At 37.3% G+C, this 27,464-nt stretch overlaps 1 protein-coding gene across 2 annotated transcripts in view; it reads left to right on the top strand.

The window, feature by feature from the left end:
* The window catches only part of PCSK5 (proprotein convertase subtilisin/kexin type 5), a 280,415-nt gene that overhangs the window by 6,820 nt on the left and 246,131 nt on the right, over nucleotides 1–27,464 (top strand). The window contains exon 2 of one of the 2 annotated variants that reach the window (XM_085214353.1): nucleotides 19,253–19,357. In XM_085214353.1, the coding sequence (XP_085070479.1) occupies nucleotides 19,253–19,357 (105 nt within the window). Of the gene's footprint in view, nucleotides 1–19,252; nucleotides 19,358–21,097; nucleotides 21,153–27,464 lie in introns of those variants that run through there. The other variant, XM_085214354.1, reaches the window with a different exon arrangement.

Genomic DNA, 27,464 nt, shown 5'->3' on the forward strand with positions numbered 1-27,464 from the left:
AAGGTTATTCTTTACAGCAAGCGTTAGAATTTTCTACCATGATTTCCACCATGTCACATAGATTCAAAAGAGTGTGATAGGCTTCTATGTGCAAAGAGTTTCAGCTACTGAACAGTAGTAATCTAGACATTTAAGAGAAAAGCCTGTGTAGTCACGACACTGAAACAGATTGCACTCTTAACAGAAGTTAACAGCTGCAATAAGTTCAGTGAAGTCTTGAGAACCATAGTAACAAATGCCAGGACCTAGTGTATTAAAAAAAACCAACAGAGGTGGGTGTACTCCAGACTATATACACATGCAGATAGAGTGGGGTTGCAGAGATACAGCAGAGAAAATTGAATTCTCTCCTACTCGTGGCAACAAAAAGTAGGGACTCATAGAGAATAACTACCAGTTAGACAAATGTTTGGAAAACGTAAGCACCAAGACAGTATTCTTGCAAATACTCACATGACATAAAATCATAATGCCAGTACATATTGGAGAATACAAAGGGAATGCCATGTCTAATTACTTCATACTTAGCAGTACACTCGTGTCAGTGCAGTTAAAAATGAGAAAGAGGAGGGAGAGAGCAGAGCATCCTACTACTAAATGTGAGCTTTCATTAGGAGCTGAATGAAGAATAAGACGGGTTCTGGTTATAGAGGCAATCTAATAGCCTTCATATGCTGTTGTAAAATGAGGGAAGATGAGAATCTGGTTTTACAGCATAGTAGTCAGGCTACAAATTATGTGATGATTTTTTGTTTAAAGCCCCTAGGCAAACACACACTAAATTATACTTTTGAGAATAACAATTAGTTGCAAACTCAATTTTCAGATGGCAATGTTTGTGGGAACTCCTTTCCAACAAAATGTATAAGTAAGTGGACCAGGCTAGATGAAAATGGAGGAAGAAATCTGTAAAATATTTAATGAAAATGAGCAGTATGTCATATATCTGGTACTTAATGGCTGACAGCTGTAGAAATGAAAGGCTCCTGAGGGAGATCTCTAGAGATCAGCTTGTTCATTTCTTTGTCCTCCAGGAGAGCTGGCTATGTCTGTGTCTTTCGTGGCAGATATTTAGCCAATTTTCAAATGTCTCCAATGAAGAAGTTCAATAGTGCCAGGGCATGGCTGATTATACTAGCTCATTATACTCTTCACTTCTCTTAAGTCTAAGCTACAGTTGTCTTCCTTCAGCTCAAAGCTTGTCTCAAATGTAAAGTGAAGCATCATCAGAAAAGTCACAGTGTTCAATTTTTTCTGCCACCTATTTTTGTCTTTTTTTTAATCCAAGCCCAGTTCTTACCTTTGTTTCACATAGGGCATGCTTTCACTGATTAGTCTTGCTGCTTAGTCTTTCTGAGTCTTGTCTCTTTAAGTGAACCACATCTTTCTGAGAAAGCTTTGCAGAGAAGTAAAGCATAAGGATTCCTTCAGGAGTCTGAGGGACAGCACTGCTTTTTGTGTAACCCACTTCTTTTCTGTATGGCATCATTGACTTTGTTCGGCTCATAGTCTGCTATTGCTTACAAACTGATTCTGCTTAATTCCTAGCCAGTTGTTCTCCAGCCTGAATTTGTCCAATAGATAATTCTTGGTTAGGTGCATATTCTGTGCATATTCTCTTTTGGAATTTTTGTAGGCCTCCTTTTACAGTTTGTCAGGTTTTGAATTCTTCTCCTGCTCCCCAGTGTACTTAAACAACCTTTCTGCATATTCATCTATGTTGTTTCCTGTGCCTCTATTTAGGTCACTAATGAAGATTCTGACCAAAACCAGTTTCTAGAGGAACTCTGGCTGGCTGTCTTTCACTGTTCTACTATAATGATTAGGTGTACTGATATTACTTACATAGGGGTTTGAGCCACAATTCCACTGTTTAATTTTGGGCCCTATCTCAGGAATTTGAGTAAGACTGTTAATCAAGTAATACTTGAAGATAGCTTTTTGCAAAACTCAACATAATTATGAAAATTGAAGGAATATTGGATGGGACTGTACCATCAGTCATTCCTATTATAAACCTTAAAAGATAAGATTTTTTTCCCCACAGTTTTTAAACAAGTCTAGAACTAGTAAGTTTTCTAAATGGTTATGTTACTTGTCCTCAGTCTGGAAAGCTTCGTCCCTTCTTCCTTCCTCCCTTCCTCCTTTCTTTTCTTTCTCATTCTTTTTTTAAGCCATGGCCATTATACTTAAGTAGTTAAGTGGTTTGTCTGTTTCTCTTGCAGGGGGAACCTTTGTTTTTGTTATTAGTTCTGATTTCCTGTTAGAAGATTGGTTTCCAGTTCCCATGGCCAGCCTATTAACAGTATTTTGGTTGAAATGTGCTTGCCTTGACCAGAAAAGGTGGCCAGTTTGCTCATAGCCTCCTCACTGCTTTGTGCAGTGTCATAAATAATTCTCATAACTTCGTCAGACAAGATAATGCCAGTATTGCATTTGCATGTTTTGCAGCTGTGTTCTCTGATTCTATATTTAACCAGTATATCTTCCTTTCCAAATGATGAACTGTAAAGTACAGAGATACATATGTCAGCCCTGGAGCTGAATAAATCATCTGACCCTTACTGAGAAGCTGTGGTGCTCCTTGTCACCTGCCAGACACAGGAAAATGTATGGTCAAGTAGAAACCTACTTTCCAGAGTTGTATGGCTTAAGAAAGTAAATGATTATTTGGCAACATGTTAGACCCAGTTTGATTGATATTTACTCAGTGAAAAACTCTTCAGAATGAAACTGTGGCAAGTCCAGAATGGTATCAGAGCTACGCCATGAGATCTTGCCAGAATAGGTTGTTGTGGAAATTCTTGCAGATTACTTGATGATGCATGATGGAGACGAGATTGTAAAATGCACATTAGCCAGGTGCAATCATGGATCATGCAGGACTAAACCAGTCAGGAAAGAAAGAATTGTCCGTGCAGACCCTTCCACGTAGGAGGATTCTGCTCCCTGGGTGACAGCATATGTTTATAAGCAAGTGAGGAATTTCCATCAGCAAAAGGCTGTTTTTCATCAAGTTAAGGCATTTCTCTCTTCTTTTTCAGAGTTGGTTTTGTGTCAGTGGGAAATAGGCCTCAGGTGTTTTTACTTCAGGGTTTCCAGGGCCAAACTGAAGTTACAGAGATGTTTCAAGTCATGTTTAAAACTTTTGATACATTCCTGTACTCTGTTTTGTTCAACCTGAAATAAAATCACCAAGTTTTATATAAGAGTGAATGCTTAGTAGGCAGTGAATATGTTACTGACTAGTGCTGTGCGGTTGAAATTCAAGCCTACAACTGGAAAATGTTGTTGTTTTTTTTTTAAAACATTTAGCTTAATCAACAGTAGCATGTAGCCTTCCCTCCGGATAAACCAGAAGAATAAATTTTTACTTTTACAGTTTTTGTTCTTTATAAAGCATGTTAACACAGTAACCTGATGTCTTAAAAACAATCAGTAAAGAAAATGCCCACTATGTTACTACACCTCTGAAGCCAATAGTACAACATCTGTGACATAGAGAAGTATTTCGTATAACTTTTTTGTTCATGTAAACAGCCTTTATTCAAAGACTTGTAGGGACACGTGGCCATTTTGGGTCAGTCAGCCTGACTGTGTATTTCAATGGTGTTAAATTAATGTTTGTGGGAATTTGAAGGAATAAAGCATCGAATCATAGTCCTTTGACTGTTTTCAGCTCAAGAATTTAATGTGGATGTGGTTCCTGTGTACTTAGACATTCTCGATATTTTTTTTTATCCAGATGCTTGTCCAGTTTCTGAAACAAAAGTAAACTGTCAGCATCCATAATATCATTTATGAAGAATTTTAATTGCTCCTTCACTGTTTGAAGAACCATTTCTTTTCTGCTTGCTTTGGATCTGACTCCTGTTAGCTTTGTTTGATGACTATTAAAAGAGACAGTGAAAGTTGATCTCTGTTCACTCTTCTTAAGCTGTACATAATTTTTTGGATTTCTGACATTTCTCCCTAAATTATCTCTTCTCCAGAATGAGGAATCTTGGCTTACTTATTCCCCACATATAAGGTGTTTTGTATCCCTGATCTCCCACTTGGAAACTTTGGTAACTCTGCCATCAGATTTCTTTGGATAGAAAGGACCAGAACAGCACACAGTACTCAAAGTGTCAGAATCTTTAATGGTACTGGGCAGCTCAGAATACTTCGTATTAATGTGATTTTAGATGTATACATCAGATAGGTCTACAAGTGTACACACTGGATTTAATTTGCTATTTGTTGCTGTACTGAGCTTTACAGGATCCTTCCACAACTCATGTGAAGCAGCTATAGTCTTTCTGTGATTGTTGACAATAGCTGACATCTACATCTCATTGCTCACTTCCTTTTCCCTGTCATTTTTCATGAAATAGAATAGAAAATGTTCTTGCACAGACCACTGAGGAACTCTAGCAGGAACTACTTCCACTGTAGAAAGCTAATTTTCTAAATAAACAAAGAACGAATTACACCTAACATATATTTTCAATACTCTAACCAATTGTTTGGTTTTGCAAGGACTTTATGGCACTTAATTTCCAAAAAACTTTTCGTGAAAAACTTTGTCAGTTTGTCAGAGAAGGACTCTCTGGCCATCTTTATCTGCACACTTGACCTGTTCAAAGAATGTTAACTGTTTGTATGGCAGAATTTGCCTCTGTCAGATTCTTTTTGAAAGGATAACTTTTAAATCGAAATGTCCATTAATTCTTCTATTACCATTCCTTCTCATTCGCTTCTTAGTGACTTGCAAGTCCCAAGTGCTTCAGATTACTATTCAGAATTGACATTGTTTGGTCATTCAGTTGTATTGGAATGTAAAAACGATTTTTAAGGGAGAAGTTTCATGCCACTGCTGCTATAGTTTTCAGTTATTTCTAATTACTGCTATATCATCTTTATTCTTTCCAAACTCTGAATTGTAAGATATTTGAAGTGCCATGCCCCAAGTAGCTCATCTCATCTGAACCAAAGTAAATAAATCAATCTAGTGCTAAACTTTGAGAAATCTTTGATGTTCTGTGAGTATAGTGGACTCCATCCAGTGAGTCAAGTGTGAATGAACAGCAGTGGCAGGATTTTAAGCTGTAGAAGTTCTCCTGCCTCTCTTGGGAGTGAGTAGCTGAGTTTCCCTGCAGGAATGGGCTGTGGAATGAGCTCTGTATTCTCTCAGCCAGCCAGCCACCCCCATCCTGTGCTCAGAGCAGTGGTTTTGCCAGTGGGGAGTAGAGAGAAGCCAGCACAGATACCTGGTATTACAGCTCAGATTTGATTTTTCTGCTGTTGAAGGAAAACACTTCTCTCAATGGACCTCTGAGAGTGTCTGAAATTTAGCTCAGCAAGGGATTTTATTGCAACGTGTAAAGGTCTCAACTGCCTTTTAGCATGAATATTAGAAATGTACTTGCAGGTGCCTTGGTTGTACCAGTGTCTGATAGAGTTATCCTGTCACTGCCACCCAGCTCCAGCCCTAACTAGCACTGCAGTATTAAATTTGACACTATTTTCTTCTTGAAATATTCCGTTTTACTACATTCTCAGCCAAATTTTTCACCTCCTTTGGACATAAAGCACAATGTTAGGATAATTATATTCACTGCTTTTATTTGAAATACAAGTAATTTCCAGAGAAGGAATCAGAATTCATGTGAATTCCTTGATTCTCTGTCACACACCCATCTCAGCATTACTGCCACTCCACCTTTCTGCCTCTCTGATCAAGCAGACCTTCAACTAGATGAGTTTAAATATCCTTCATCATTGACAGACTCCTCCTGGTAGTTCTTAGGCCAGTGTGTGATGCTGGTGCTCAGCTGAAAAGTCACAAAGCCATCACCTAGGAAAAAATGATAACTGGAAGTAAACAGGGTTGCTGAGACTTGCTTTCTAAAAGAGTTAACTATCTCATGTCTTCAAGGGGCTCTGGACTCTGGCACAGGCAATTATGCACATCTTATCAGTAAATGGTTTTACCACTGCAACCGACTGCTCTTTTGGAAGCCCTGTTAGGCAGAAATATTATTTCAATCTTGCAAAATATGAATAGTGTCTGGGAACTGGGAATGTTAATCTGACACATTTAACTACACAGTGAGCAGTTCTAGTGGTGATTACAATGGAATTAAATTTGTGTTGATTTCTTAATGTTTCTGACCTTGTAGGACTGGTGCAGCACAGAAACCAATGTTTCAAAATGGAAACATAAATCTGTTCATAAGAAAAAGAATACATAGCTTTATCTAATTCATGATTACCATTCTAGCTGATGAAGTTTTCCCTGTTTCAGGGAATTTGGCACCAATATGACCAATATTTGTTATCAATATGACAGATGTACAATGGGGATGTTTTCCCTTTCACTGAGAAATGCAGCTTCTCCCAGCCCTTGTACAGAGTGGTAGATCATCAGACTTTGTTACAGTACAAAGTTGATGAAGTATGCTGTAGGTTTGCTGTAAAAGAGCATTGGATTTAGTGCCTACACATACCACATAGATGAACTTGACTCAGTCCTAGGTATTCCCACGAGTCACTTCTTTGTTACTCTTCTGTAAATTATATTGGTGATAGAGGAGGAAATTACTTAAATCGAGTCTCATGAGAAAGTCAGTTAAATGAAAACATTGTACTTACTAGGACCAGTGAGACCTGAATTAAGGTTTGTAAGACAAAGTACAGTGTGAAAAGGTTTATTGCTGGCAATATAAATGTTCACTGGAAACAGTAAGACTACTGTAGGTCAATGCATTAATCATTTTGAATGTTATAAACTCTCTTGCTATTCATGTGCTTAAGAGTTTTATACTGATGTTTAAACAACTGGATAGAGATATAAGAGCGCACCTAACATGGTGCCCAGTTCTTAAATCTTTTACACGTAAAAGTACTCCCATTGGATTTGATTTCCCTTGATTTATGCCTCTTAAATTCCATTAGCTTCAACACAGTTATTTCTGATTTACAGCTTTGTAAATGAGAAGGGACTTGATCTCACCAGGACTGGTCAGATGTTTACAAGTTTCAGGACAGGGACGATGGTTATTAAATATTTTATGATCAGGATTTAAAAGGAATATGAACATTCTTTGCTGTGAAACTTCTCTTGCTATAGTATTTTGTTAGAAAAACATAAAACCTATTTATTAACTACACTTTTCATTGCATGGCTAGAATAGTGGTGTCAGAACTTTGTCAAACTATGTTATTCTGTTGTAATTGCGTAACAGAGAGTATAGATTAGAAGAAAACAGTAATACAGTTGTTGCTATTTAAATAAACATTCACAGTGTGGCATGAGTATCTGTCTTCTTTCTCTCGTTGTCATTTTATGTTTGATCAGTAAAACAACATGAAGTAGGATTGGAAGTCAATAAAATAACAGCAAAGCTTGTTTCGGGCAATGCACTATATATCATTTAGTTATTTTATGTTACAGAGTACTGAGTTAGTAAAGGAGAAAAAATTCAGAACACAGTGGCAATTCAGTGGACCCCTCAGAATCCTAAAGGTATTTGTTTCCTATTCATATATGCTCAGGGGGGCTGTTTACTGAAACAAACATTACCATATTGCCTAACAGCTTAGCAAATAAAACAAGATTTGTCATAGCTTGAACTTATAATAGTTGAGGGTATATAACTGTGGTGGAGTCGCTTTAAATGTTGGAAAGGTTAAACTTGTTCTTACAGAAGAAAATATATACACTGCTCCTTGCGCTCATTTTAACTTACAGAAATGATGTAGTGACTCATTGGGCTTTACAAAAGGGCATGAACTATCAGTTTACATTGCACTGCTTTGTGTTTTGTAAAGAAACAATAGAAAAGATTAATGGGAAAGGAGTCAGTAATTGATTTCCTTTTGAGAATTTTCATGAAATGTTTAATGTTGCCCTGGAACTGAAAACCAAGGATCACAGGTTGCTGAGCAACCTTCTTTTGCTTTATTTGATAGGGACGTAAACTTGCCAGTTGCTGTGATGCCTCCTTAGAGCTCTCAGAGGCACTGGGATTGCAATTTTTAAAAGCCTATAGTTGTACTTGGATTGTAAAATTTCATGACAGATGTGGAAATGGCTTCCTTCTCCATCTCTCACCAGCTCCTTCAGACTAATACCTCTCTTGTAAGACCAAATATGCAATTCAATCCCACTCTCACAAAACAAAAAGCAAAAACAACGCAGCTCTGCATTCATAAATTTTTAGCTACTTATTTGGACGTTATTCTTACAGTCAAAACCTTTTGGTCAGTCCTAGATAGAAGATGCATTAAAACTTTACTGACATTGCAACTACTGTAGTGAAAATTCTGCTAATTTGGAGTATTTGAATAAAGCTACTACATCTTATTCTTTCTTTGCCTAACACTAAGGGCATGTGTTTGTGTCCTTGTCTCTCAGGAAGAGGTATTGTGCAGCAAGGATCAGAGGATGCACAGTTTTCTGCTTTTAGTGGTAAAGTAGTAGCATGGTTTATAATTAAATATGATCAAATGTGTAAGTAGTTTTATTTTAAAGAAAATCAGCTAACCACTCTCTCCTTTCATAACTCAATTGGTAAGACAGGAAGATCTTCATTCTAAAATCTACAGGATTTGAATGAACGTATAATCCAAAAAAGCTGCCACAATCCTCTTTGGAAGGATATTTCATCCTATTTAGTAGGGTAGATTAAATCAGTAATTCTTAGTGTGATTGAGCGTGTATTAGAATAAAGCTATTGATACTGTTCTGATTTTTATCTTTTTAATATCAGAACTTATTTTATGTGCTCATATTAATTCCCAAGATCAGCAACCTTCCTATAACTTGATACTCTCCTATTCTTGCAAAAATAGCTGTACTAAAACTTGGTTGTGTTGCAAGTCAAAACATTTATTTTTTGATGAAGCAAAACATTTTTTATTGCTGTTTGTCTTTTAAGATTTTTTACTTTTCTGTTTCCCTCAGGAATAAGCTAAATAAGGTTATCAAGAGATGATTGAAGTACTGAAATCCCCCAAAGCTAAATTTCTTTTGGCATTATTTATTTTATCATAAAGCTGTACAAAGTAACCTGTATGCAAAAAGTATGATTTATGAGGCTTTGTGCAGCGTACCCAAAATTCAGAGAAGTTATTAATCAATTACTAATTGCAGAGGAAAATTATTGTGCTTGGCATTGCTAAATGTATTTCTAAATATATTTAAACATTTGTCTACTTACAGAATTGGAATGTTGGAATTGTAAAAAATATTTTAGAATAAGACAAATAATTTAGAATTTTGTGGGGGCAGCTAGAAAAGTAATGTCTGCTACTTTATTATGTTGGCCCATGATGTTGGAGGCAGATCTTGTAGTTTCCATAGAACTAGAAAGGCACAGTACTTTTGGACTGACATACATACATTTAAATTTAAATTTAAATTTGAGTTACAATTTAATTATGCCTTAGAATTAATACTTTAAACATGTTTAGGCTATATTCTAGAATCCATCAGAAAGCTTTGAAAAGAAAACCTATTAAAAATTGAGTATTTTTGTAGCAGTAATCCACACTGGAATGTACAAATATGTTTGGATACAGTAGGTTTTTGTTTTTTTTTTTTTTTTTCCCTGAAAATGTTAAAGTTTTCTAACACATACGTTAAGACTCAAATTTGTATTAAAATCTTCAAAAAGTGTTAGAAAAAAACTCAGGTTTAGAATTATATCAGGAATTAAAATATAACTGCATTTTTTTTTAATTCTACTAATCAAATCACCTGAAAAGTTAAAATAGGTGGGTTGCTCCTAAAGTAATGCCTCCTGTTTATTTCCATGGAAACAACATCAAATCCATAGAGTACAGTAAAACTAGTTAATAGAGCAAATTCTTAACAGACTGGTTTTCAGCACAGTCACCACTGTTAGCTATCCATTTTCACCAGCAAAGAACTTGAGCCTGCCTGCCACGCTCATAAAAATCTGCATCAGCGAAGATGTCCCACTGTCACTGTCACAACTACTGAAACTCACCATCCACCACCTCACTATGCACAAATGATCAGGAAGTGTTGATGAATGCCAGCGGATTCCATTTTTTCTGCATGGAGGAATTCAGTGACACACCTTTGCTCCATGTGCTCTTTCATGTCAGATGCCATTCTGTCAGACTGCTCCTCTTGCGCCATCTGTCACACAGCATCAGTATATAATGAAATACTGTTGGGAAGGTTCAACACCTACTGCCATTCCACCCACATCCACCTCTGGTGTCTCAAGCCGACATAATAAAACAGTAGACATTACTTTTGGAATAGCACTCATATTACTTTATTTTGTTTCTTCCAGTAGAAGTTTTAGTGTGGCAACAGAATGTAAGGAAGAACAGTAGCATTCTTATCTAAAATAACATAATGCAGAGCTACTTTATTTTGGTGGCTTCGGTATTCATTTTTGACATTGACTGTTTAGAAATTCATCTGTACTTTTTTAGCTCAAGGCAAATTCCCAGGCAAGTAAGATTAGCAGAAATACAAAGGAGAAACACAGAAGTCAAGAATGGCATCTGTTAATTCAGTGAGGTTGTGCATTTTTCAGAACAGAAGGAGAGGATAAAGTCCTACTACATTCCTAGCATGTGGAAAGATACAACTTGATTTATTTATATGGAAAACATGATGTTTCTGTTATAATGGCTATGTAGTTTAGTTTATTTGCCTGTGTTGAGATTTGTTTGTTGTTCATATGCTCGTGATTCAGGAGGGATTCTCCTTTTTCTTGCTGAACTTTTCTGTCTTCCAGGCAAGAAGATCTTAAGAAACTGGGCAAGCGCTGTTGATTACAGTATAGCTTTTTTTTCATGGAGTTGATGGTGGTTAGTGTTTCATTGTATCTGAACTTCCATCTTGGAGACCTGAAAAATGTTTCCAGAAGGCAGGAGGAGCAGTACAGGACGGGTAAACATCAGGTCAAGTCCAGCTTGAGCTGGGCGTCACTGCTCTGAAATGGCAGAAATGAATTGGCAGGCTTAACAGTTCACTTTGTAGCAGTTCCCTTTGCAGCCAGGCTGAACATAAAAAAGGAGCAAGGGAGGAGCGCAGATACAAAATGGCAAGTTAGGAGGGCTGCTCCAGAAGTAATGCCTCCTATTTTATGTTGTCTCACAGTATCAGGCATGGATGTTGGTGGGATAGTGGTACAGGTTGAACTTTCCTGACAATATTCCATTACATGTTGTTGCTCTGGAACAGGTGGCAGCAGAGGGACAGTCTGACAAAATGGTGTCTGCCATGGAAGTGCATATGAAGTAGATAGAGGTGCATCACTGAATTCCTCCATGGGGAAAAAATGGCACCCATTGTCATAATCTCACTGAATGTTGATGGAGACCAAATGGCGGATGTGAGCCCAGTGAGGTGGTGGATGGTGTGTTTCAGCTGTGGCGACAATAACAGTGTCTGCACCTTTCACTGGTGCAGACTTTTATGAGCATGGTGTGCATGCTCTTGTTTGTGGCTGGTGAAAATGTACAGCTCACAATGATGACTGTGTTAAAAAACAGAGTATTTTGAAAACTTATGTTTTATAGCTGACAGTTTGCTTTATCAAACTGTGTCATTGTGCTCTCTATATTTGTCACAATTTCCATATATATAAATAGGAGGCACTACTTTTGAAGTGATTTCTCCTGGTTATTCCTACCTCAAGCACATACAGAGCTGAAGCATAGCTTGACTTTCAGCGTAGTCTGAGTGGAGTCTGAGGTGATACTGTGTGTTCATACCAACATCACTTTTCTTCTTATGCTATTTGAAACTCCTCTTGTTTTTAAGGTTTGGAATCATTGAAAATGCCCTTTATTTTCTCCCATCCAGTAGATTCGTGTAATGTACGAATTATCTCTAATACAGAAACTCAGTATTTACTTTTGTCCTTCATACTTGACCTCAGAGTAGTATTATCTTGCTTCTACAGCTCAAGATAAGGTCATAGTATTCAGCACTGTTGGTGGCTTCTGATTGCTTTTTGCTAGTATACTCACGACGATGTTTCAACTCATGCAGAATAGTGAAGGGTATCGGTCCTATATGGAGATTAGCTAACAGCTTAAATATTTGGACAGAGACCTCTTCTTACAGGTTGGAATTTCAGCTTCCAGGTAGAGTTAGTTCCCGAGAGCCCGTATTTCTCTCTCCAAAATATTTCATATATTGCTCTGTATTGCCCTATATTGTTCAGAATTGAAAGGGAGCCAGTTGTCTACTTCACTGTGATGTAGCATATGTGGGCAAACCTTGCCCTTATTTCTTCTATATCGCATATAATAAGTTAAATTCACTATTCTGATGACCAAAAAATAAAATAAAATAATATAAAATAAAGTAAAAATTCATCAGAGCTTATATTTCTGAGATAAAAGCCCCCATCTCAGTCTGCAGGCCAGAGGGGAGACCAGCTTTGAGCCACCCTTGTGATAATTTTTCTTCCAGCCTCAGCTTGGTGGAGATTTGTCAGTCTCAGTAGTGGGACTCTGGGCAAGAGAGAAGGTTAGGAAAGTGTGGTTGCTGTAGTGCAGTGTTTTACAGGAGAAAACAACTACAATGAAAAACAGTGTACAGTTTTGCAGCTTGGAGCACAAGTTCAAGTTCCAGACCTTTCCAGGTATGAGTGTTTTAGTTTGAGTAGGTCTATGAATAACTAATAGCATTGCACAGCTCTTGAATGTTGTGATTAGAACCCTGATTATGAAATATATGATACTTCTTAATTGTAGGGAAAAAGAAGGAAAAGAAGCAGAAGTTTCCTTCAGTAGCAATAAACCTATTTTAACCTGTGGATAAAAACGAGCCAAAAGAAACCAGAAGTTAAAGCTTTGGCCACACCCCTTCCATGTGCACCAAAGAGGCATAAACAGTATTGTAATCTGTGTCAATATTTTGTTCTGTTAAAATGCTTTTTGGTACTCTGTTGGCTTCACTGGCATGTGATGCAAGGAAGAAATCAGAGGTAATATCAACACATTGTTTCAACCTTCTCAGACTCAAATGTGTTCATTTTTTTTCTGAAACATCATTTCCTCTGCACTTTATTCTGTACACTTAAAATGCTAAAAAAAAACCCAGTTCTATATTTCACTAAATAAGTTGTTGGGAAAGTATCTCTTCTGCTTCTTGCTATTAGTTTGAAGAGCTCGTCTGCTCATATTCTGCTGCATGGGAAGTTTCAGTTGTAGTTTCAGAGCTTAATCATATCTGTCAGTTTGGTGATCATAAATAGATACTTAAGGTATATTTAACTGACAACTTTAGCATTTCTGTTTCCTCACAGAGTTTATGAGGACACTCACATATGAATGTAGATGAACTCACTTAGCAATTATGTCCTAAATTTTCTTAATACTTAATACTTTTCTTAATACTGCCTTAGAATATGAAATTGCAGATGGGAGAAATACAATCCATAGCCTAGAAAGGGTGGTCCTTGTTCCAATATATCCATTTTCTCAGTTTAGGAAAGGAAAATAAGGCCTACTAAATGTTAAACTAATGTGTATGTGTGGATGCTTTGGCTTGCTGGGATTCCACTGTGATATTGTAGGATAGTTATATTCATGAATTATTTTATCCTTGAATAAACGTAGCATAGTACTGTTAAAATTTATGTAGATATCCATTTAAAATTTTCAGTGTTAAAGATTACTTATAAGATTACTCCCCTGCCTCATCACCTATTCTCCGTGCTTTTCACAAGGCAATTCTCAGGAGTGTTCCTCAGTCTCTTTTTAAAGAGATCATGTCTCCCAGCTCAAAAAGGAGATTACAAAGATTTCCCAAGAATATAAAAGCTAAATTGCCATCAGTCTCTAAAGTGGTTAGCTGTGAAGTCTGGTATTTCTGTTTTTACATTGCTTTTCCTCTGAGAGTGCCTGTAGGACCTGGTAGTTAAATTACAAGAAACAATTTAACAAGAACATCCATAATGATAAGTTTTATTGTACTGTATTTCCATAGTTAAACTATTCTCTAAGTAGCCCAAGGATTTGGAAAGTCTAAGTAAATGCACATTAAGGTGAAAGAGGGCAATAAAATTTTTAATAACACTGGTGTTACCTTGTGGTGGGAGGCACTGGCAGTTAGTGAGTATGAATTAAATTCATTTAAAAGGTTAGATATCTCTTTATTTCATTGACAGTTGTAAACTAAAGCTGTAGCTCTCACTACTATATTGCCTTTCTTATTATTATTACTGTTATTATTATTAATTGTTATTATATGAGAATTGGTCATGCTTGGAAGACACTGCATTATAATTTTGAAGCTTAACTCAATGGGTTTAGTTTTGTCTCTTAAGTACAAGTTGTCTGAGGGACTGCAGCCATTGAGCATTAGACAGCTACAGACTTTTCTCCTTTTGTTGGAACATAGAGCCTGTATGTTCCTTCAGTCTCTTCTGAGTGGCTAGTATATCTAAGTTGTAGGAGTGCAATAAGGCCATACCATCTTTCTGCTGTGGTGGATGTCCTTGAGCTACAGTTTATCCTCAAAAAAAAAAAAAAATACCAAAAACCAACTCTCCAAGCTAGTGTAAAACAAAACACGCAGAATGAATGATGTCGAGATCTGTGTAGCATGAAAGCAGATGAGAGGTTATTTATTTTCCTTAAAATGCAGGAAGTTTCTGTTTATGCAGTTTTCTGTAGTCATAAAACACAATTACCCACTTGAGATATATCTCTTCAGTAATGCATGTTCTTGTGCACAGGCACAGATACTATTCTGTGCACATAGTAGTGATTCATGGTGATGACAACAAAGTCCTGAAAAGATACGTACCCATTACAAGAGTATTCTGGTACAATGAATATGCACCTCACTGTTTGTGGAGCATCACTTTCCAGCAGCTAGTATCTCAGCCTTATGTCAGAGAGTCCCAGTAACATTCAGGAATTGACTCATTAGACCAATTCTGACTTGTGAGAGAGTGCTGTCACCCATATTGGTACTAACTCTAGCACCTAATTTCAGTGATTGATACAAATAATAATAATTCAGATATGTGGCCTGATGCTAAGGGTTGTTCAATGTCCTACAGGCTGTTAAACTCAGAATAAAACCTTGTTAGTACAGTCATAAGTGATGCAGCAATATAACTGCGTATAGGAATGTCCATTATTTCCGTTAGGACTAAAATCAGCATCAAAGCTGCTTTTTGTTCTGACTGAGGCTGTGTAATAGAATCATAGAATCACAAAATCATAGAATGGTTTTGATTGAAGGGACCTTAAGTATTGTCTAGTTCCAGCCTTCCTGTCTTGAGCAGAGACTCTTTCCTATAGATTACTCAAAGCTCATCCGTCTGGCTTTGTGCACTTCCAGTGTTGGAGGCATCCACAAGTTCTCTGGGCAACATATTCCAGTACCTTACCACCCTCACTGTGGAGAATTTCTTCCTTACATCTAACCTTAATCTACCCTCTTTTAGTTTAAAGCCATTATCCCTTGTTCCATCACTACATTCCCTAACAAAGAGATTTTTTTAGCAGGCCCCAGCTTTTTCGTAGGCCTCCTTTAGGTACTGCAATTCTGCTATGATTTTCCCTAGAACATTCTGTTCTCCAGGCTAAAGAAACTCAACTGTGTCAGCCAGCTTTAATAGGGGAGGTGATTCAGCCCTCTAGTCATTCCTGTGGCCACTGCACTCACTCCAACAGCTCTATGTCTTTCTTATGCTGTGGGCCCCAGACCTGGATGCAGTTACTCCAGCTGGGATTCCATGAGAGTGGAGTGATGTGCTGATCACAATTCTTTTGATTTAGCCCTGGATATGGTTGGCTTTCTGGGCTGAAAGCACACATTGCTGGATCATGTTGAGCTTCTTATCAACCAGCACCACTAAGTCATTCTCTAAATCCACTCATTGCGCAGCCTGTATTTGTGCAGCTCTTTTTAGTCGGCCTTATTGAACTTCATGAGATTCCCACATGCCCACCTCTGAAGCATGTCAAGGTCCCTGTGAATGACATCCCTTCCCTTCAGCATGTCAACTGCACTACTCAGCTTTGATCCATGACAAATAGGTGGTGGTGAGACACTGGAACAGGTTTCCAAGAAGGTTGTGGGTGCCCCACCCCTGGAGGTATTCAAGGCAAAACTGGATGTGGCTCTGGGCAGCCTGGTCTAGTGGTTGGCAACCCTGCAGATAGCAAGGGGGGTTGAAACTAGATGATCTCTTAGGTCCTTTTCGACTCAAGCCATTCTATGATTCTGTGATGATTGTATGAAATTTTCGGAGATTGTACTTGATTCAGCTGTCATACTACAGAGTGCTGGTCCCAGTACTGACCCCTGAGAAATGCTGATTGTCTCTGGTCTCCACTTAGATGTCAAACTGTTAGCTACAACTTTCTGAGTGCAACCATCCAGCCTATTTCTTATTCACCAGATGGTCCGTCTGTCAAACCTTTGTCTCCTCGATTTAGAGACAAGGATGTCATACAGACTGTGTCCAGGTAGCTGACCTCAGTTGATCTTCCCTTTTCCAGCAACACTGTAACTCCACATTTGTGAGGCACAATTTGCCCTTGCTGGAGCCATGTTGGCTGTCATCAATCACCTCTCTATTTTCCTCATGCCTTAGCATTGTTTTGAGGAGGATCTACTATCTTGCTGGATGTAGAGGTGATGCTAATTGGACTGTAGTTCCCTGGGGCCTTCTTTTTTGTGTTTGTGAAAACTGAGGTTGTTTCCCCTTTTCCAGTCAGTGAGGGCTTCACTGGATTGCCACAACTTCTCAAAAAATGATGGATAGTGGCTTAGCAACTTCATTGGGTTACCTCAGGACTCTCAAATGTATCTTATCAGTTCACATAGACTTGTGCATTTTCAGCTTCTTTAGATGATCTTGAAATTGATTGTCTTCTGTAGTGAATGGTTCTTCATTCTTCCAATCACTACCTTTACCTTCTGCGACTTGCGCTGTGTGGCTCCTTATGTCATCAGAGGAGTATGTTGGTTGGTGGACAGAGAACTTCTATCTGCTGTGGCACAGGTAACAGACTTTAGTCCACAGTGGACCATGTGTGGGTGACCTCAGCAGTCCTAGGATGCTTCAGTTCTTTGAGATGTCCATGAGAAAGCTTCCACATGTATGTTTTAAGAAGCTTTATTCACAGTTGTGCATATGTAGATATGAGACCACGTTTTTCCATGGGACAGATTGACACCACTTAAGCTTGAATTGCTTTTTCAGACAGAAGAGAGCGTGGAGATTAGTATTCCAGTGCTAGTATATTTAACTTAGGCCTAGTCAAACCAATTCATATTTAATTTGTGATAAACCAACTTGTATTAACTGAATGTTTTGATATTGTACTTAAACAAAACATAAAAGATTCTTCCTGAAAGGGAGGTACTGTTATATCAACTGAACAGTGATGAGTATGACCCTGATGCTATTTTTCCCCACAGATGGACTCTTTGAACAGTAGATAGACATTTTTTTTTTGGTAAAAAATTCTCCTTTCGTTCCCAGTTCCACTTACATCTTTAAGATAAAATATACAAGTGCTCTGTGACAACAAAAAAAGTCTGTCAGTATTTCTTAGCTTTACTTTAATTTTCTCAAGATTATTGTTTTCTAGCACTCCAAAAGGTATTTTCGGAGTTCAGTGGCTTGTATCCAGTTCTCCTTGAACATTTAATGTTAAACAACCAAATTTCCTGCATGTGTATTCTTACAGATAAAAATTTTAAATATGGGATCTTTGTTGCTCCATCTTTTTTGATGTTCATTTGTAAAACCAAAGAGTTTGCCAAAATTGCTTCATCTTTTAACCTGAAATAACAGTAAGCTTTGTTGTCCCTTTGTTGTTCACCATTAAAGAAACTTTGACTAAATTATTACTCATCTTACAGTTCAATAGAAGGTGAAATTTCACAACTTGATGAAATATTCTCCCTCAGTATGAGGGTTGCTCCTAAAGTAATGCCTCCTATTTTATTATCTTTTATTATCATTATCAGAAGTGGATGTTGGTGGTATGGCAGTAGAAATTCAACCTTTCCATCAAAATTCTGTTACATTTTTTGCCATGTGGCAGATGGCAATAGAAGGGCAGTATGGCAAAATGATGTCTGACATGCAAGCATGTATGGAGCTTAGATGTGTCATTCCTTCATGCAGGAAAAATGGCCCCCATTGACATTCATCAATGCTTGCTGAACATTTCTGGGGACCACGCAGTGGATGTGAGTGCAGTGAAAGTTGGTCTGGATGGGCAACATTTTCATAGCAATGATGTTGTCATAATAGCTGTGAAACTGTGGTCATCTCCACCAGTGCAGATATTTATGGGTGCATCATGCGTTCTCTTGTTCATGGCTGGTGAAAGCACATAGAATGGTGGTGACTATGTTGAAAACTACTGTATTGTATGTGAGAATTTGTTCTCGTGTTATTGTTCTCTTTGTATCTGTTGTAGTTTTCATGGAAATAAAGAGGAGGCATTACTTTCAGAGTGACGTATGTGCTGAATCTTTGTTTATAGGTCTGTGAAACTAAAGTTTCATGTTAAGAATTTTTTTTATGTTGGTGAGACTAGTGGGGAAATTTCTTTTTCAAATTTTACAGTCTGTCTCCATTTAACATTTGTATTGTTACTGTGTGATGAAAGGATGAATAAGAAATACTGTACTTTTGTGAAATGTGCAACTTTGCCTAATTTGATTTTGTACTTCAAACTCGTCTCTATCTTATGTGTTAACATTTCCACCTTTCTTTATTCTACTTCTTCTTTGACCACCTTTGGTCAAGACAGGAGCCCATGCTTGTTGTATAGTCTGATACTGTGAACAAGCTTTTTGTAAGTTAATTATATAAATAACCAAATTTAGTGCATTTTACAGTACAGCTACTGAAGCAAACTGGATGGAGTGCTTTTTAATGACTGTATAGTCATTTGATGATTTTTATACTTGCCGTTTGAAGACAGTTTGGATATAGATTGATACAGAATTACTTTAAGTACTGCATATAAATTAAACATTAAGAAGGTAGATACAGACAGACTAAGCAGCTCAATTATAATCTTTGGTTATGCAGTTAATGCCTCAAGGACACTCCATCCATTTCATATCATATGGCCTTCTTTTGAAAGATGATCACCGGGTTCAAGTGACATTTCAGCATGGTAGGAAATTGCATAATTTATAGACTTTAAAAATGAATAACAGAAAACGGCTTTCCATAAATTAAATCTACTTCTCTTTTTTTCATCTCTCTCCTTACAGATTGGAACTCTGAAGGATTACTACCACTTTTACCATAGTAAAACAATTAAAAGGTCAGTTCTCTCAAGTAGAGGTACCCACAGCTTCATTTCAATGGAACCAAAGGTAAGAATATCCACCTATGTATTAGTGGCAAAAGCCTTTGCATATTTTATACGAAATATCATACCATGAGATGCTTACCTGAATGGTATATAGCATTACATGAACTGACACATAATCTGTTTGCTAAGGTTCTGCTTCCAATTAAAATGTAGTGAAGACAATACCATGCTATCAAGAGTGTGCTATTCTTGGATGGTAATGTCCAGCATATTCAGGAACAGTATAGAAATTTTCTTAATGTACTGATCACTGTGCTTTGCTTTTTTGCAGAAGCACGTGTAACTCTGTAAATCAATTTGAGGTGAAGATGAGCAATATAGGATGGTGTCAGTGCTTAGAAGAAAGGTTTTCATTTTTTTCCTGCTCTTTTTCTTTAGTATGAGGGATTAATATAAGAAAAATCTTTTCTGTGGTCTTTTTCGGTTTTTCCAATGATAATTTTAAGATCTGCTTGATTTATTTAAAAAATAATAAGAAGCTGTTTGACTGCTGAATGTATCTGTTCCTGTGAGAACCAAGACTGACTCATCCTTCCAACAGCACTGCACTTATAACAGGTGATGCTGCAAAAGGAAGGGAAAGTGTTCACATTTTCATCAGCACATACTGTTTCCCATGCTCCCAAAGCTTCAGCGGTTTACATGTATGTACAGGTTCACATGCACGTACCACCACAACTTTTTGCTGTTACACCGCTCTGTGCCAATGGCACCTGTCCCTGTTTACTGTGGCCAAAACTGAGAAGAATTCTGTGACACAGAGCAGCACAGAAATATGGCCATAATTTATTTTCCAGCATGTTCCATGCTTCAGCATTTAGATCTTGTCCCATATTCTGTATTCTGGGCTGCTGCATGTACAGGAGTCTTTCTGTCCAATTTCTGAATTGTTGTTAAATATCACTGCAATGCTGAGAAACCCTAGTGAGGGCTATGCAGGGTAGTCAGCCATGTAAATGATTCTATAACTGAAAAGAAGCTGACAGTCTAATACTGTGATCTAGTAACATGTTTGGTATTCACCTCTTTATTGCTCCACTGAATTCGTGCTTGGAAATTATTGTGCAGCCATAGACATGTCAAAATATGGACATGTATTTGTAGACCTAAAGCCAGTTTGTGTATATAACATTTCAGGATTATTGAAGTGGACTGGAAATTCAATTATATTGTATAAGCTGGACTTTTAAAAACAAACGGTTTAATCTTAAAAAAGGCACATCACATGGCTATGAGAATGTTAAAGGACTGGTATTATACACGATTATATTTATGATTGTCACTTTATCTAATGCCAATATTTGTGGCAGATTAGATGGCATGTGTATTTGTGAATAAGGAAACACTAAGGTTTGTGTATTTTCCAAATCATTTAATGATAGTTTACTTAATGCTTAAAATCCTCTCTATGTAATATGTACACACAATTGCTTGCTCTGTGCTTGCTTTAGATGTGAGTCACTAATTTGCTACTTTATGAAAATTCAAATGATGGAGTTTTTATTGAGGGGAAATTCCTTGCTTGAGTTACCTGTAGTAGTGGAAGCATTTTGGTATTTGGCATTTCTAAACTACTTATGTGGATTGTTTTTGATTTCACTGTCTGGCCATAAGAGGGAAGATAAATAGATATATTGGATATATTGGTAATATATCCAGTAATGTAAAATGCTGCTGTTACAGATTTCATTTAATGAATTGCTTTGATGATCTTTGGCTTGATCTTTCTTCTAGAAAGGAATCTTGACACTATTATAAACTGTATGAATATGTCCAACAGGGAACATAAACAGAAGGTGTGTATATTACACATTTTGTCAATTGTCTCAGCATTAAATGAACATTACTTTGCATTTAGATGAAAAGATAAAGGATGTGCAATGTAACGTGATTTTGACTGCTATCATACACATCTTTGCCTAGAAATACGGTAGGTTGTCACTCGGAGGTGAAATGGATCAGATAGTTTTAAGAAGAAATGTATTAGTGGGGTTTTAATGATACGTATCATGCAGAAAATTTGAAACATAGCTATCTCCACTGCACCTTTTCTATTCTTGGATATAATTGCATGGTGTTTTCTACATGTTGTTAGAAAAGCAAAGAGTTGTCAGTGTCAGGACAAAGATTAGTACCATTTGTCATAGCTAAGCTAAGCACTCAATGAAATCTACTACAGAGGATTCTGGTCTCTCCAGCTGATGTGATATCTGTCGTTGGCCTTTGGCAGGGGTCACTGAAAGCACCATGCAATGAATTGAGAGACTTTTTTTAGCTCTATAGAGTTTGCTCAGTAATATTATTTTGGTTACTTGTGAAACAAAGGGAGCAGAAATGAAATGGAATGGAGAAGACAGAATCAGTGCATAACTGAGAAGTATCATGAAGATCTAATTCAGATATGAAATAGATGAGTTTACTGCTGGCAGACTCTCTCCTGGAATCAAACTAATTGAGCATTTCCAAGGGAAGGAATGAAAAAATGTGATGCACCTCTGGGTTTGCACTAGTGGTGAAGTAATGATACACTAAGTGAAATGGAGGTATGAAAGTAGGATTGCAACCTTGCTGTGTAAGTCAAGCTTTATATCAATACAAAGCACATAGAAACTCCAGTGGAGTTTTTTCTGTCACTGGAAAAATTACAGTTCTGATGAAATATTATAGTTGAAGCACCTTACACATAACGATAATATGTGGAAGTTAAATGGACAGTATACATGTGAAGGCTGTCTTTTCATACAAGAAACTATTACGTGAGATGAAGAGTTTGTAGTGAAGGGCTGTGATAATTAAATTTGTGACTTGTATGGAGGAAAATGTCCCACAGAATCAAGTAGTATGAATGGCAAAGTAATAATCCTAGAGAAATAAAATTTTTAAGTGAATGCTGTTTTAAGATTGATAAAATGTTAAAATCTATATACATACAAACTCAAGTTTTTCTGTTTTGCTTATGAGGTTCTCATAATGCTTTGCATCATAACAGAAATCTAACAAAAAAATGTGGTGAATAAGCATGCTGCAAAGTCTAAAAATAATAATTTGACTTCTAGTAAAATACCACATTTACTAATAGGGAAATCATTTTACAGCATTAGTGTTTGTCAGTATGAACCAAGATGACATCTTACTTTTTTTTAAAATTTTATTTCAGGTAGGTTTATTTTGAGTTTGAATTCCTAGCTGCTGATGTAGATTCCCTCATCCTTTGAAAGTGAAAGATGTCCAGTCACACTTTCATTGAGAATAAGCATTTCAATAAGCAGTAAAGCTACCTAATTTCAGTTACCGTGGCTGAAATGTATTGTGCAGAAGCGTAATGCCTTTGTCACCTCTGCTCCATGATCTGAGTACCTGGTGGAAACATTGCCACCAATGGCCTCACCTAGCCATACACAGAGCAGTTCTGTATGACCTGGTGACCCAAAGCTTTTAGAATGTTCTACTTCTGCCATCATGAGCTCAGGATTGGTTGCAGCAGCACATAAAACATAAGCAGGCATATCTCTGAGGAGAAAACAACAAGCTGTCTGGGCAGCCCTCAGAGGATAAACAGTAATAGCAGAATCCTTCCCCTAATTCTGGTAGAATATTGTGGGTATTCATGAGAGGGCAGAGGGGAGCAGAGTGGGAGAAGCCGGGAGTAAATGTTTCATCATGTGGCTGTGTAGCAGGGGTTGTGCCAGTTCACTTTGCTAAATAATACCCTGATTTGGTGCAGGAGATTGATGGTTAAAGAGGTGGAGAAAGGATAGATTTCACCACAAGGTTATAGTTTTTTTTCATTTGGTAAAGAATATGCCACTGTTGTGGAGCCTGTCTTGGACAGCAATACATTTGATCACTAATTGGAATGTTTATTGCAAATAGGAAGAGGGTCAAAATTTTCAATGTGCATCATCAAATTGTGTTTTCCAATTGTTCATAAGTCTAAATGTGCTGAGATTGGAGCATGAGATTATTTAAGGAAAAAATAAAACTTCAAATTATTTGTGTTTGATGTGGAAGACACAAACTTCAGCAGCAGCAGGAATAAATAATTTTATTATCGTACTAAAATCCCAGTTTTAATAAGCAGACCTCTTGGACTGAAATCTTAGAGAAGCTCTTGATAAGAATGCTGTTATTGGGAAAGGTAGTGTTTCATACTGCACTGCTAAGTGCTACCTCATTCGAAAAATAAAAGATTTTGTTAGCCAAACAGAGCAACAGAAGTGTTAAACACTGGGACCAGGTGAGTTACTGATGTCTGCCTGGGTAGTTGTAATCTGCATTAGCACTAAGAGGTCAAAGAATCAATACTACATGGTAGTGAAATAATAAGAGCTGTCATGATGACTTCCATGTTTAGCTGGGGAGCTTAAGTTGGTTGGTAAGTAATGCAGTTATTTACCACTGCGGACTCTTTATTTAATTTCCTCAAAGAGCTTTTATGTGAGTAAGGCTTTAGCTTAGTCAAAATCAAGAATCAAACATAGTGTTTCAAGGAGCCAGATGCCAGTAAGTTAGAGCATGAACAGAATCACAATGTGTGAGAGGGCACAGGAACAACTCCCTTTGTTATCTGTCTCCAGAGTGCTAGAAAGTTTCATGTAAACATGAGCAAATAGACCTGCAGCTTGGATCTTTTTGTGGTGCTTTTTGAGATATAAGGGTCACAGCTCACTGAATCAAATCCTTCTGTAATTAGCACTGATCTAAGCTCATGTTGCTGCAAAGTTTGCATGAGGCAGTTGGTATTTTGTTAGTATAATAGTTATTGAACTACAGTCTGTGCCTGTGGCGTACTTTGTGTTAGCCTTACCATATTCTCCACCTGCAAAAATCCTTGGGAAGGTTTCTTCAGTGGGCATCAATGTGTTGTACCCTGCTCAGGCTGCAAGACAGCGTCAGGCTGATTTCCATTGGTGAGCCAGCATGGACTGCCATTAGCAATGTCACTAGACCTAGAAGAGAAAAGCATGGTGACAAACCCCAGTGTCCAGAGTAGTACTAGAGTCAAGCAGTAGCCGTGTCATAAAGTGAGTTTCTTCCTTGCCTGCACCAGAACAACACCAGAAGTATTGATGAAGGTGGAGTGAAACGCCTTGTTTTTCTGAGGAATGAAACAGAACAAAATAGTTCAGCTATAAGGAATGTTTAAAGATTATCTAGTGCAACTGCCTGACCTCTTTAGGCAAGCCGTGTCTTAGGGAATAGCAACCTAAAATGCGGTGTTCCTTTTCAGCATATGGGACATGTTTGGCTGTGGATAATGCAAACGCATCTCAAAGCTAAACATTGTGTGGCAGAAACCTAAAGATGAAAGGCTTAATCCAGAGCACATCTACATAGTCTCAAGTGAATGTACTGCATATGTGGCTGTCCCCACGCACTGTGCAGGCCAAATCCATTGCTGCTCTAGCAGGAGTTGATGGTTCTTCAATTAGAAAATTTTGTTGAGTAATAATGATTTCTTTTCATTTATCTGCAATAAGAAGAATTATTTAATGAAGTTAATCATAACGTAAAAGGGATTGAGGCTTATTTGTGAAATTTGTTAATGTCTAATTCTACTACAATTTTCATGTGATAGCTGACTTTTCTATTAGCACTTAAGAAACCCTCAGAAATAATCATGGCAGCTACCTAGTGAAATTACCTTTTGATGCTTTCTACTAAAAGCAGAAAAAAGGCCAATATGAATTTTGTGTAATACAGTTTTAGGAAAGAAAAATGAAAACAACTACTCTTAAATAATATTGAAATGTTTTTTTAATATAGTTTCATTACCTATACTTACTTCAGTTTTGTCTTAATTATTGCACCTGCCTCAAAGGGGTTTTGTTCCTTCTGCTCCTTAACTGCTTGTATATTTGAAAGGAATGTTAGATTTTGGAACATACTAATTTTCTGTTGACAAAGTCATTTTACAGAACTCTCTGGCAATGTCAATCTCTCTGTTAGCTGTTGGGCAAGAGTTAGAGATTAGTCTAGAGGTTTTATCTGGCTCAATTCCTAGTTAGCGTAGCAAGTGGTTTGAGGAATGAAAAGTAAATTCAGCAGAATGGCGTTCCCTTGCTATTTTAGTAGTTATTTTCTTAAGCTGGTATTGAGTTGGGCTGGGAAACTGGAAGACCAGTTTGGAAGTGGGAAGGTGTGGGGTTATAATTTTGACCAGTAGTGTGCTATCAAAACCTATTGCGTGAGACCTGGCAGCAAATATCCCATTCCATCATTAAATAATCTACAGAGATTGTGGTAGAGCTGCTGTTACAGTCTCTGTGCTTCATTGTCAATGAAAAAAATGGTATCAGACCCTAAAGAGGTAGGCAGTGGCTCAGCTATCTCTAAAAGAAGTAGCTAAACTCTCCTGAGACAAGAATATTCAAAATGAGGCAGATCATGTTGGTCTCTTGAGTCTGTTGACTCTGGACCTTCTGGTTTTGGAAAAGGAAAATTCAAAACACAAGATGAAATTAAAAAAATGCTATGGCCTAGAGCTTTGCAAGAGATTAACTCTATTAAGAAAAAATGCACAAACTGTTCTGAAATTTGTAAAGCAATGTGTGTCTTAAACATAAGCATTAATGACTTTTAAAATTAACTGGATTTTAGCTCAGAGCTGTTTAAAAATACTGGTGACTTTTCAGAAATTCTGTTCTTTGACCACTCTGCACTTGGTGAACTTGAGGGGCATGCCAACTGCACTCCTTCACTTTTACTTCAAGGCATGTGTTAGCCTGTAAAAGTATATTTTCAGTAAATATGTGAAGCAGAAGTTAGGATCACTGGCAGTATTTGTGACTACAGTCTAGATCATGTTGCAGAATTTAGTTTAGGACCTTTAAAATTACAAAGAAGTGTTTATTAGAAGGAAAACTCTGCTCAGGGGATACTTGCTGTATAGCAGGTATAGGGTGCTCTTTCAGTCTTTCCCTATGCTATTATAGGGAATAAATGTTTCTGAAATGTCTGTTATGCAGTGCTACATTTATAATTGGTTAGATTTAAGATTAAAAATTAAGTATCCCTCTTAAGTTTCTTGAATTTGAGGAAAAATCAGGGAAATCGGTTTTATAGATCTTTTTACTGTTACCTGTAGAAGTTCAATGGAAGACTGCCTTCTGGTATCTTAAAACCTAGATCTAACCTGTGTCCATGTGACAGTGGTCACAATTTCCATGTGCATTCAGTCTTTACTCAAACTGCGGTGCTCTCCCAGTATGAGCTGGAGTGCTCAGCCCCATTCAAAGTGAGACTTTTAATGAGGGGTGTGCAGTGCGTATACAGCAAGATCACACAGACTTGTGTAGCTCTATTTTTGTAGGTGTAAATGTTACGCTAAGAAAGAAAAAAGCCTAGAAAAGCGTATTACATTCTCAAAATTTAGGAACTGCTAAAGGATTTTGGTCAGCTTTAATGATGACAACATCACTCTTCATGAATTTATGTGTGAGCAATTTAAGCCTATAAGGTGAGTATTTCCTCAAAGCAGTTATAGTTGTGTAAGAGCAGAAGATCATAAAGGAAAATGCTTGTCAATCTGTAGTCTATATGTGTTGCTAAGTGATAATAACATTTCAATTTCTTTGTAGTTCCTATGGAAGGAATACTTTCTCCTCCATTTTTTTTTGACACAAAATGGGTTTATAAGTAAAAAATGATAGGGCAACTAAATGTTTCAAAAGAAGCATGGAGAATTAATGCTTTCATTTCTAATCTCTGTTCTAGTAGCTTGCCAGGGAAAACAGCATCTCTGACAGCTGCAATGGTCTCATGTTATACAAACTGTGGTTTTGCTGTCGTTAGAGACAGTTTTCATTGCTAGTGGCAGAGAGATAGCAAATTACTGTTCTGGCTGCTGGAGTATAAAGCTGCAGAAAGAGTCAGAAGAGGAGGAAATGCAGAGATATTAGTTTTGAACCAGAGAAAGATACATGGTTCCAGAACGAGTTGATCCTGCAGGCCCAAATGCCAGAATGCCAGATCAGAGAAAGAGAGGGATTGAAATAAAACACTATGGACAAGAGCATCTCAGAACAGACTGTCCAGGAATGTGAAAGAGCAGCCTTTACACACCATTTCCTGAGGGAATCCAGCTTCATCTGATACTGATGAGATTG

Source organism: Meleagris gallopavo, chromosome Z (genome assembly GCF_905368555.1).
Source record: "Meleagris gallopavo chromosome Z, MGAL_WU_HG_1.1, whole genome shotgun sequence".
In the NCBI taxonomy this organism is placed as follows: domain Eukaryota; kingdom Metazoa; phylum Chordata; class Aves; order Galliformes; family Phasianidae; genus Meleagris; species Meleagris gallopavo.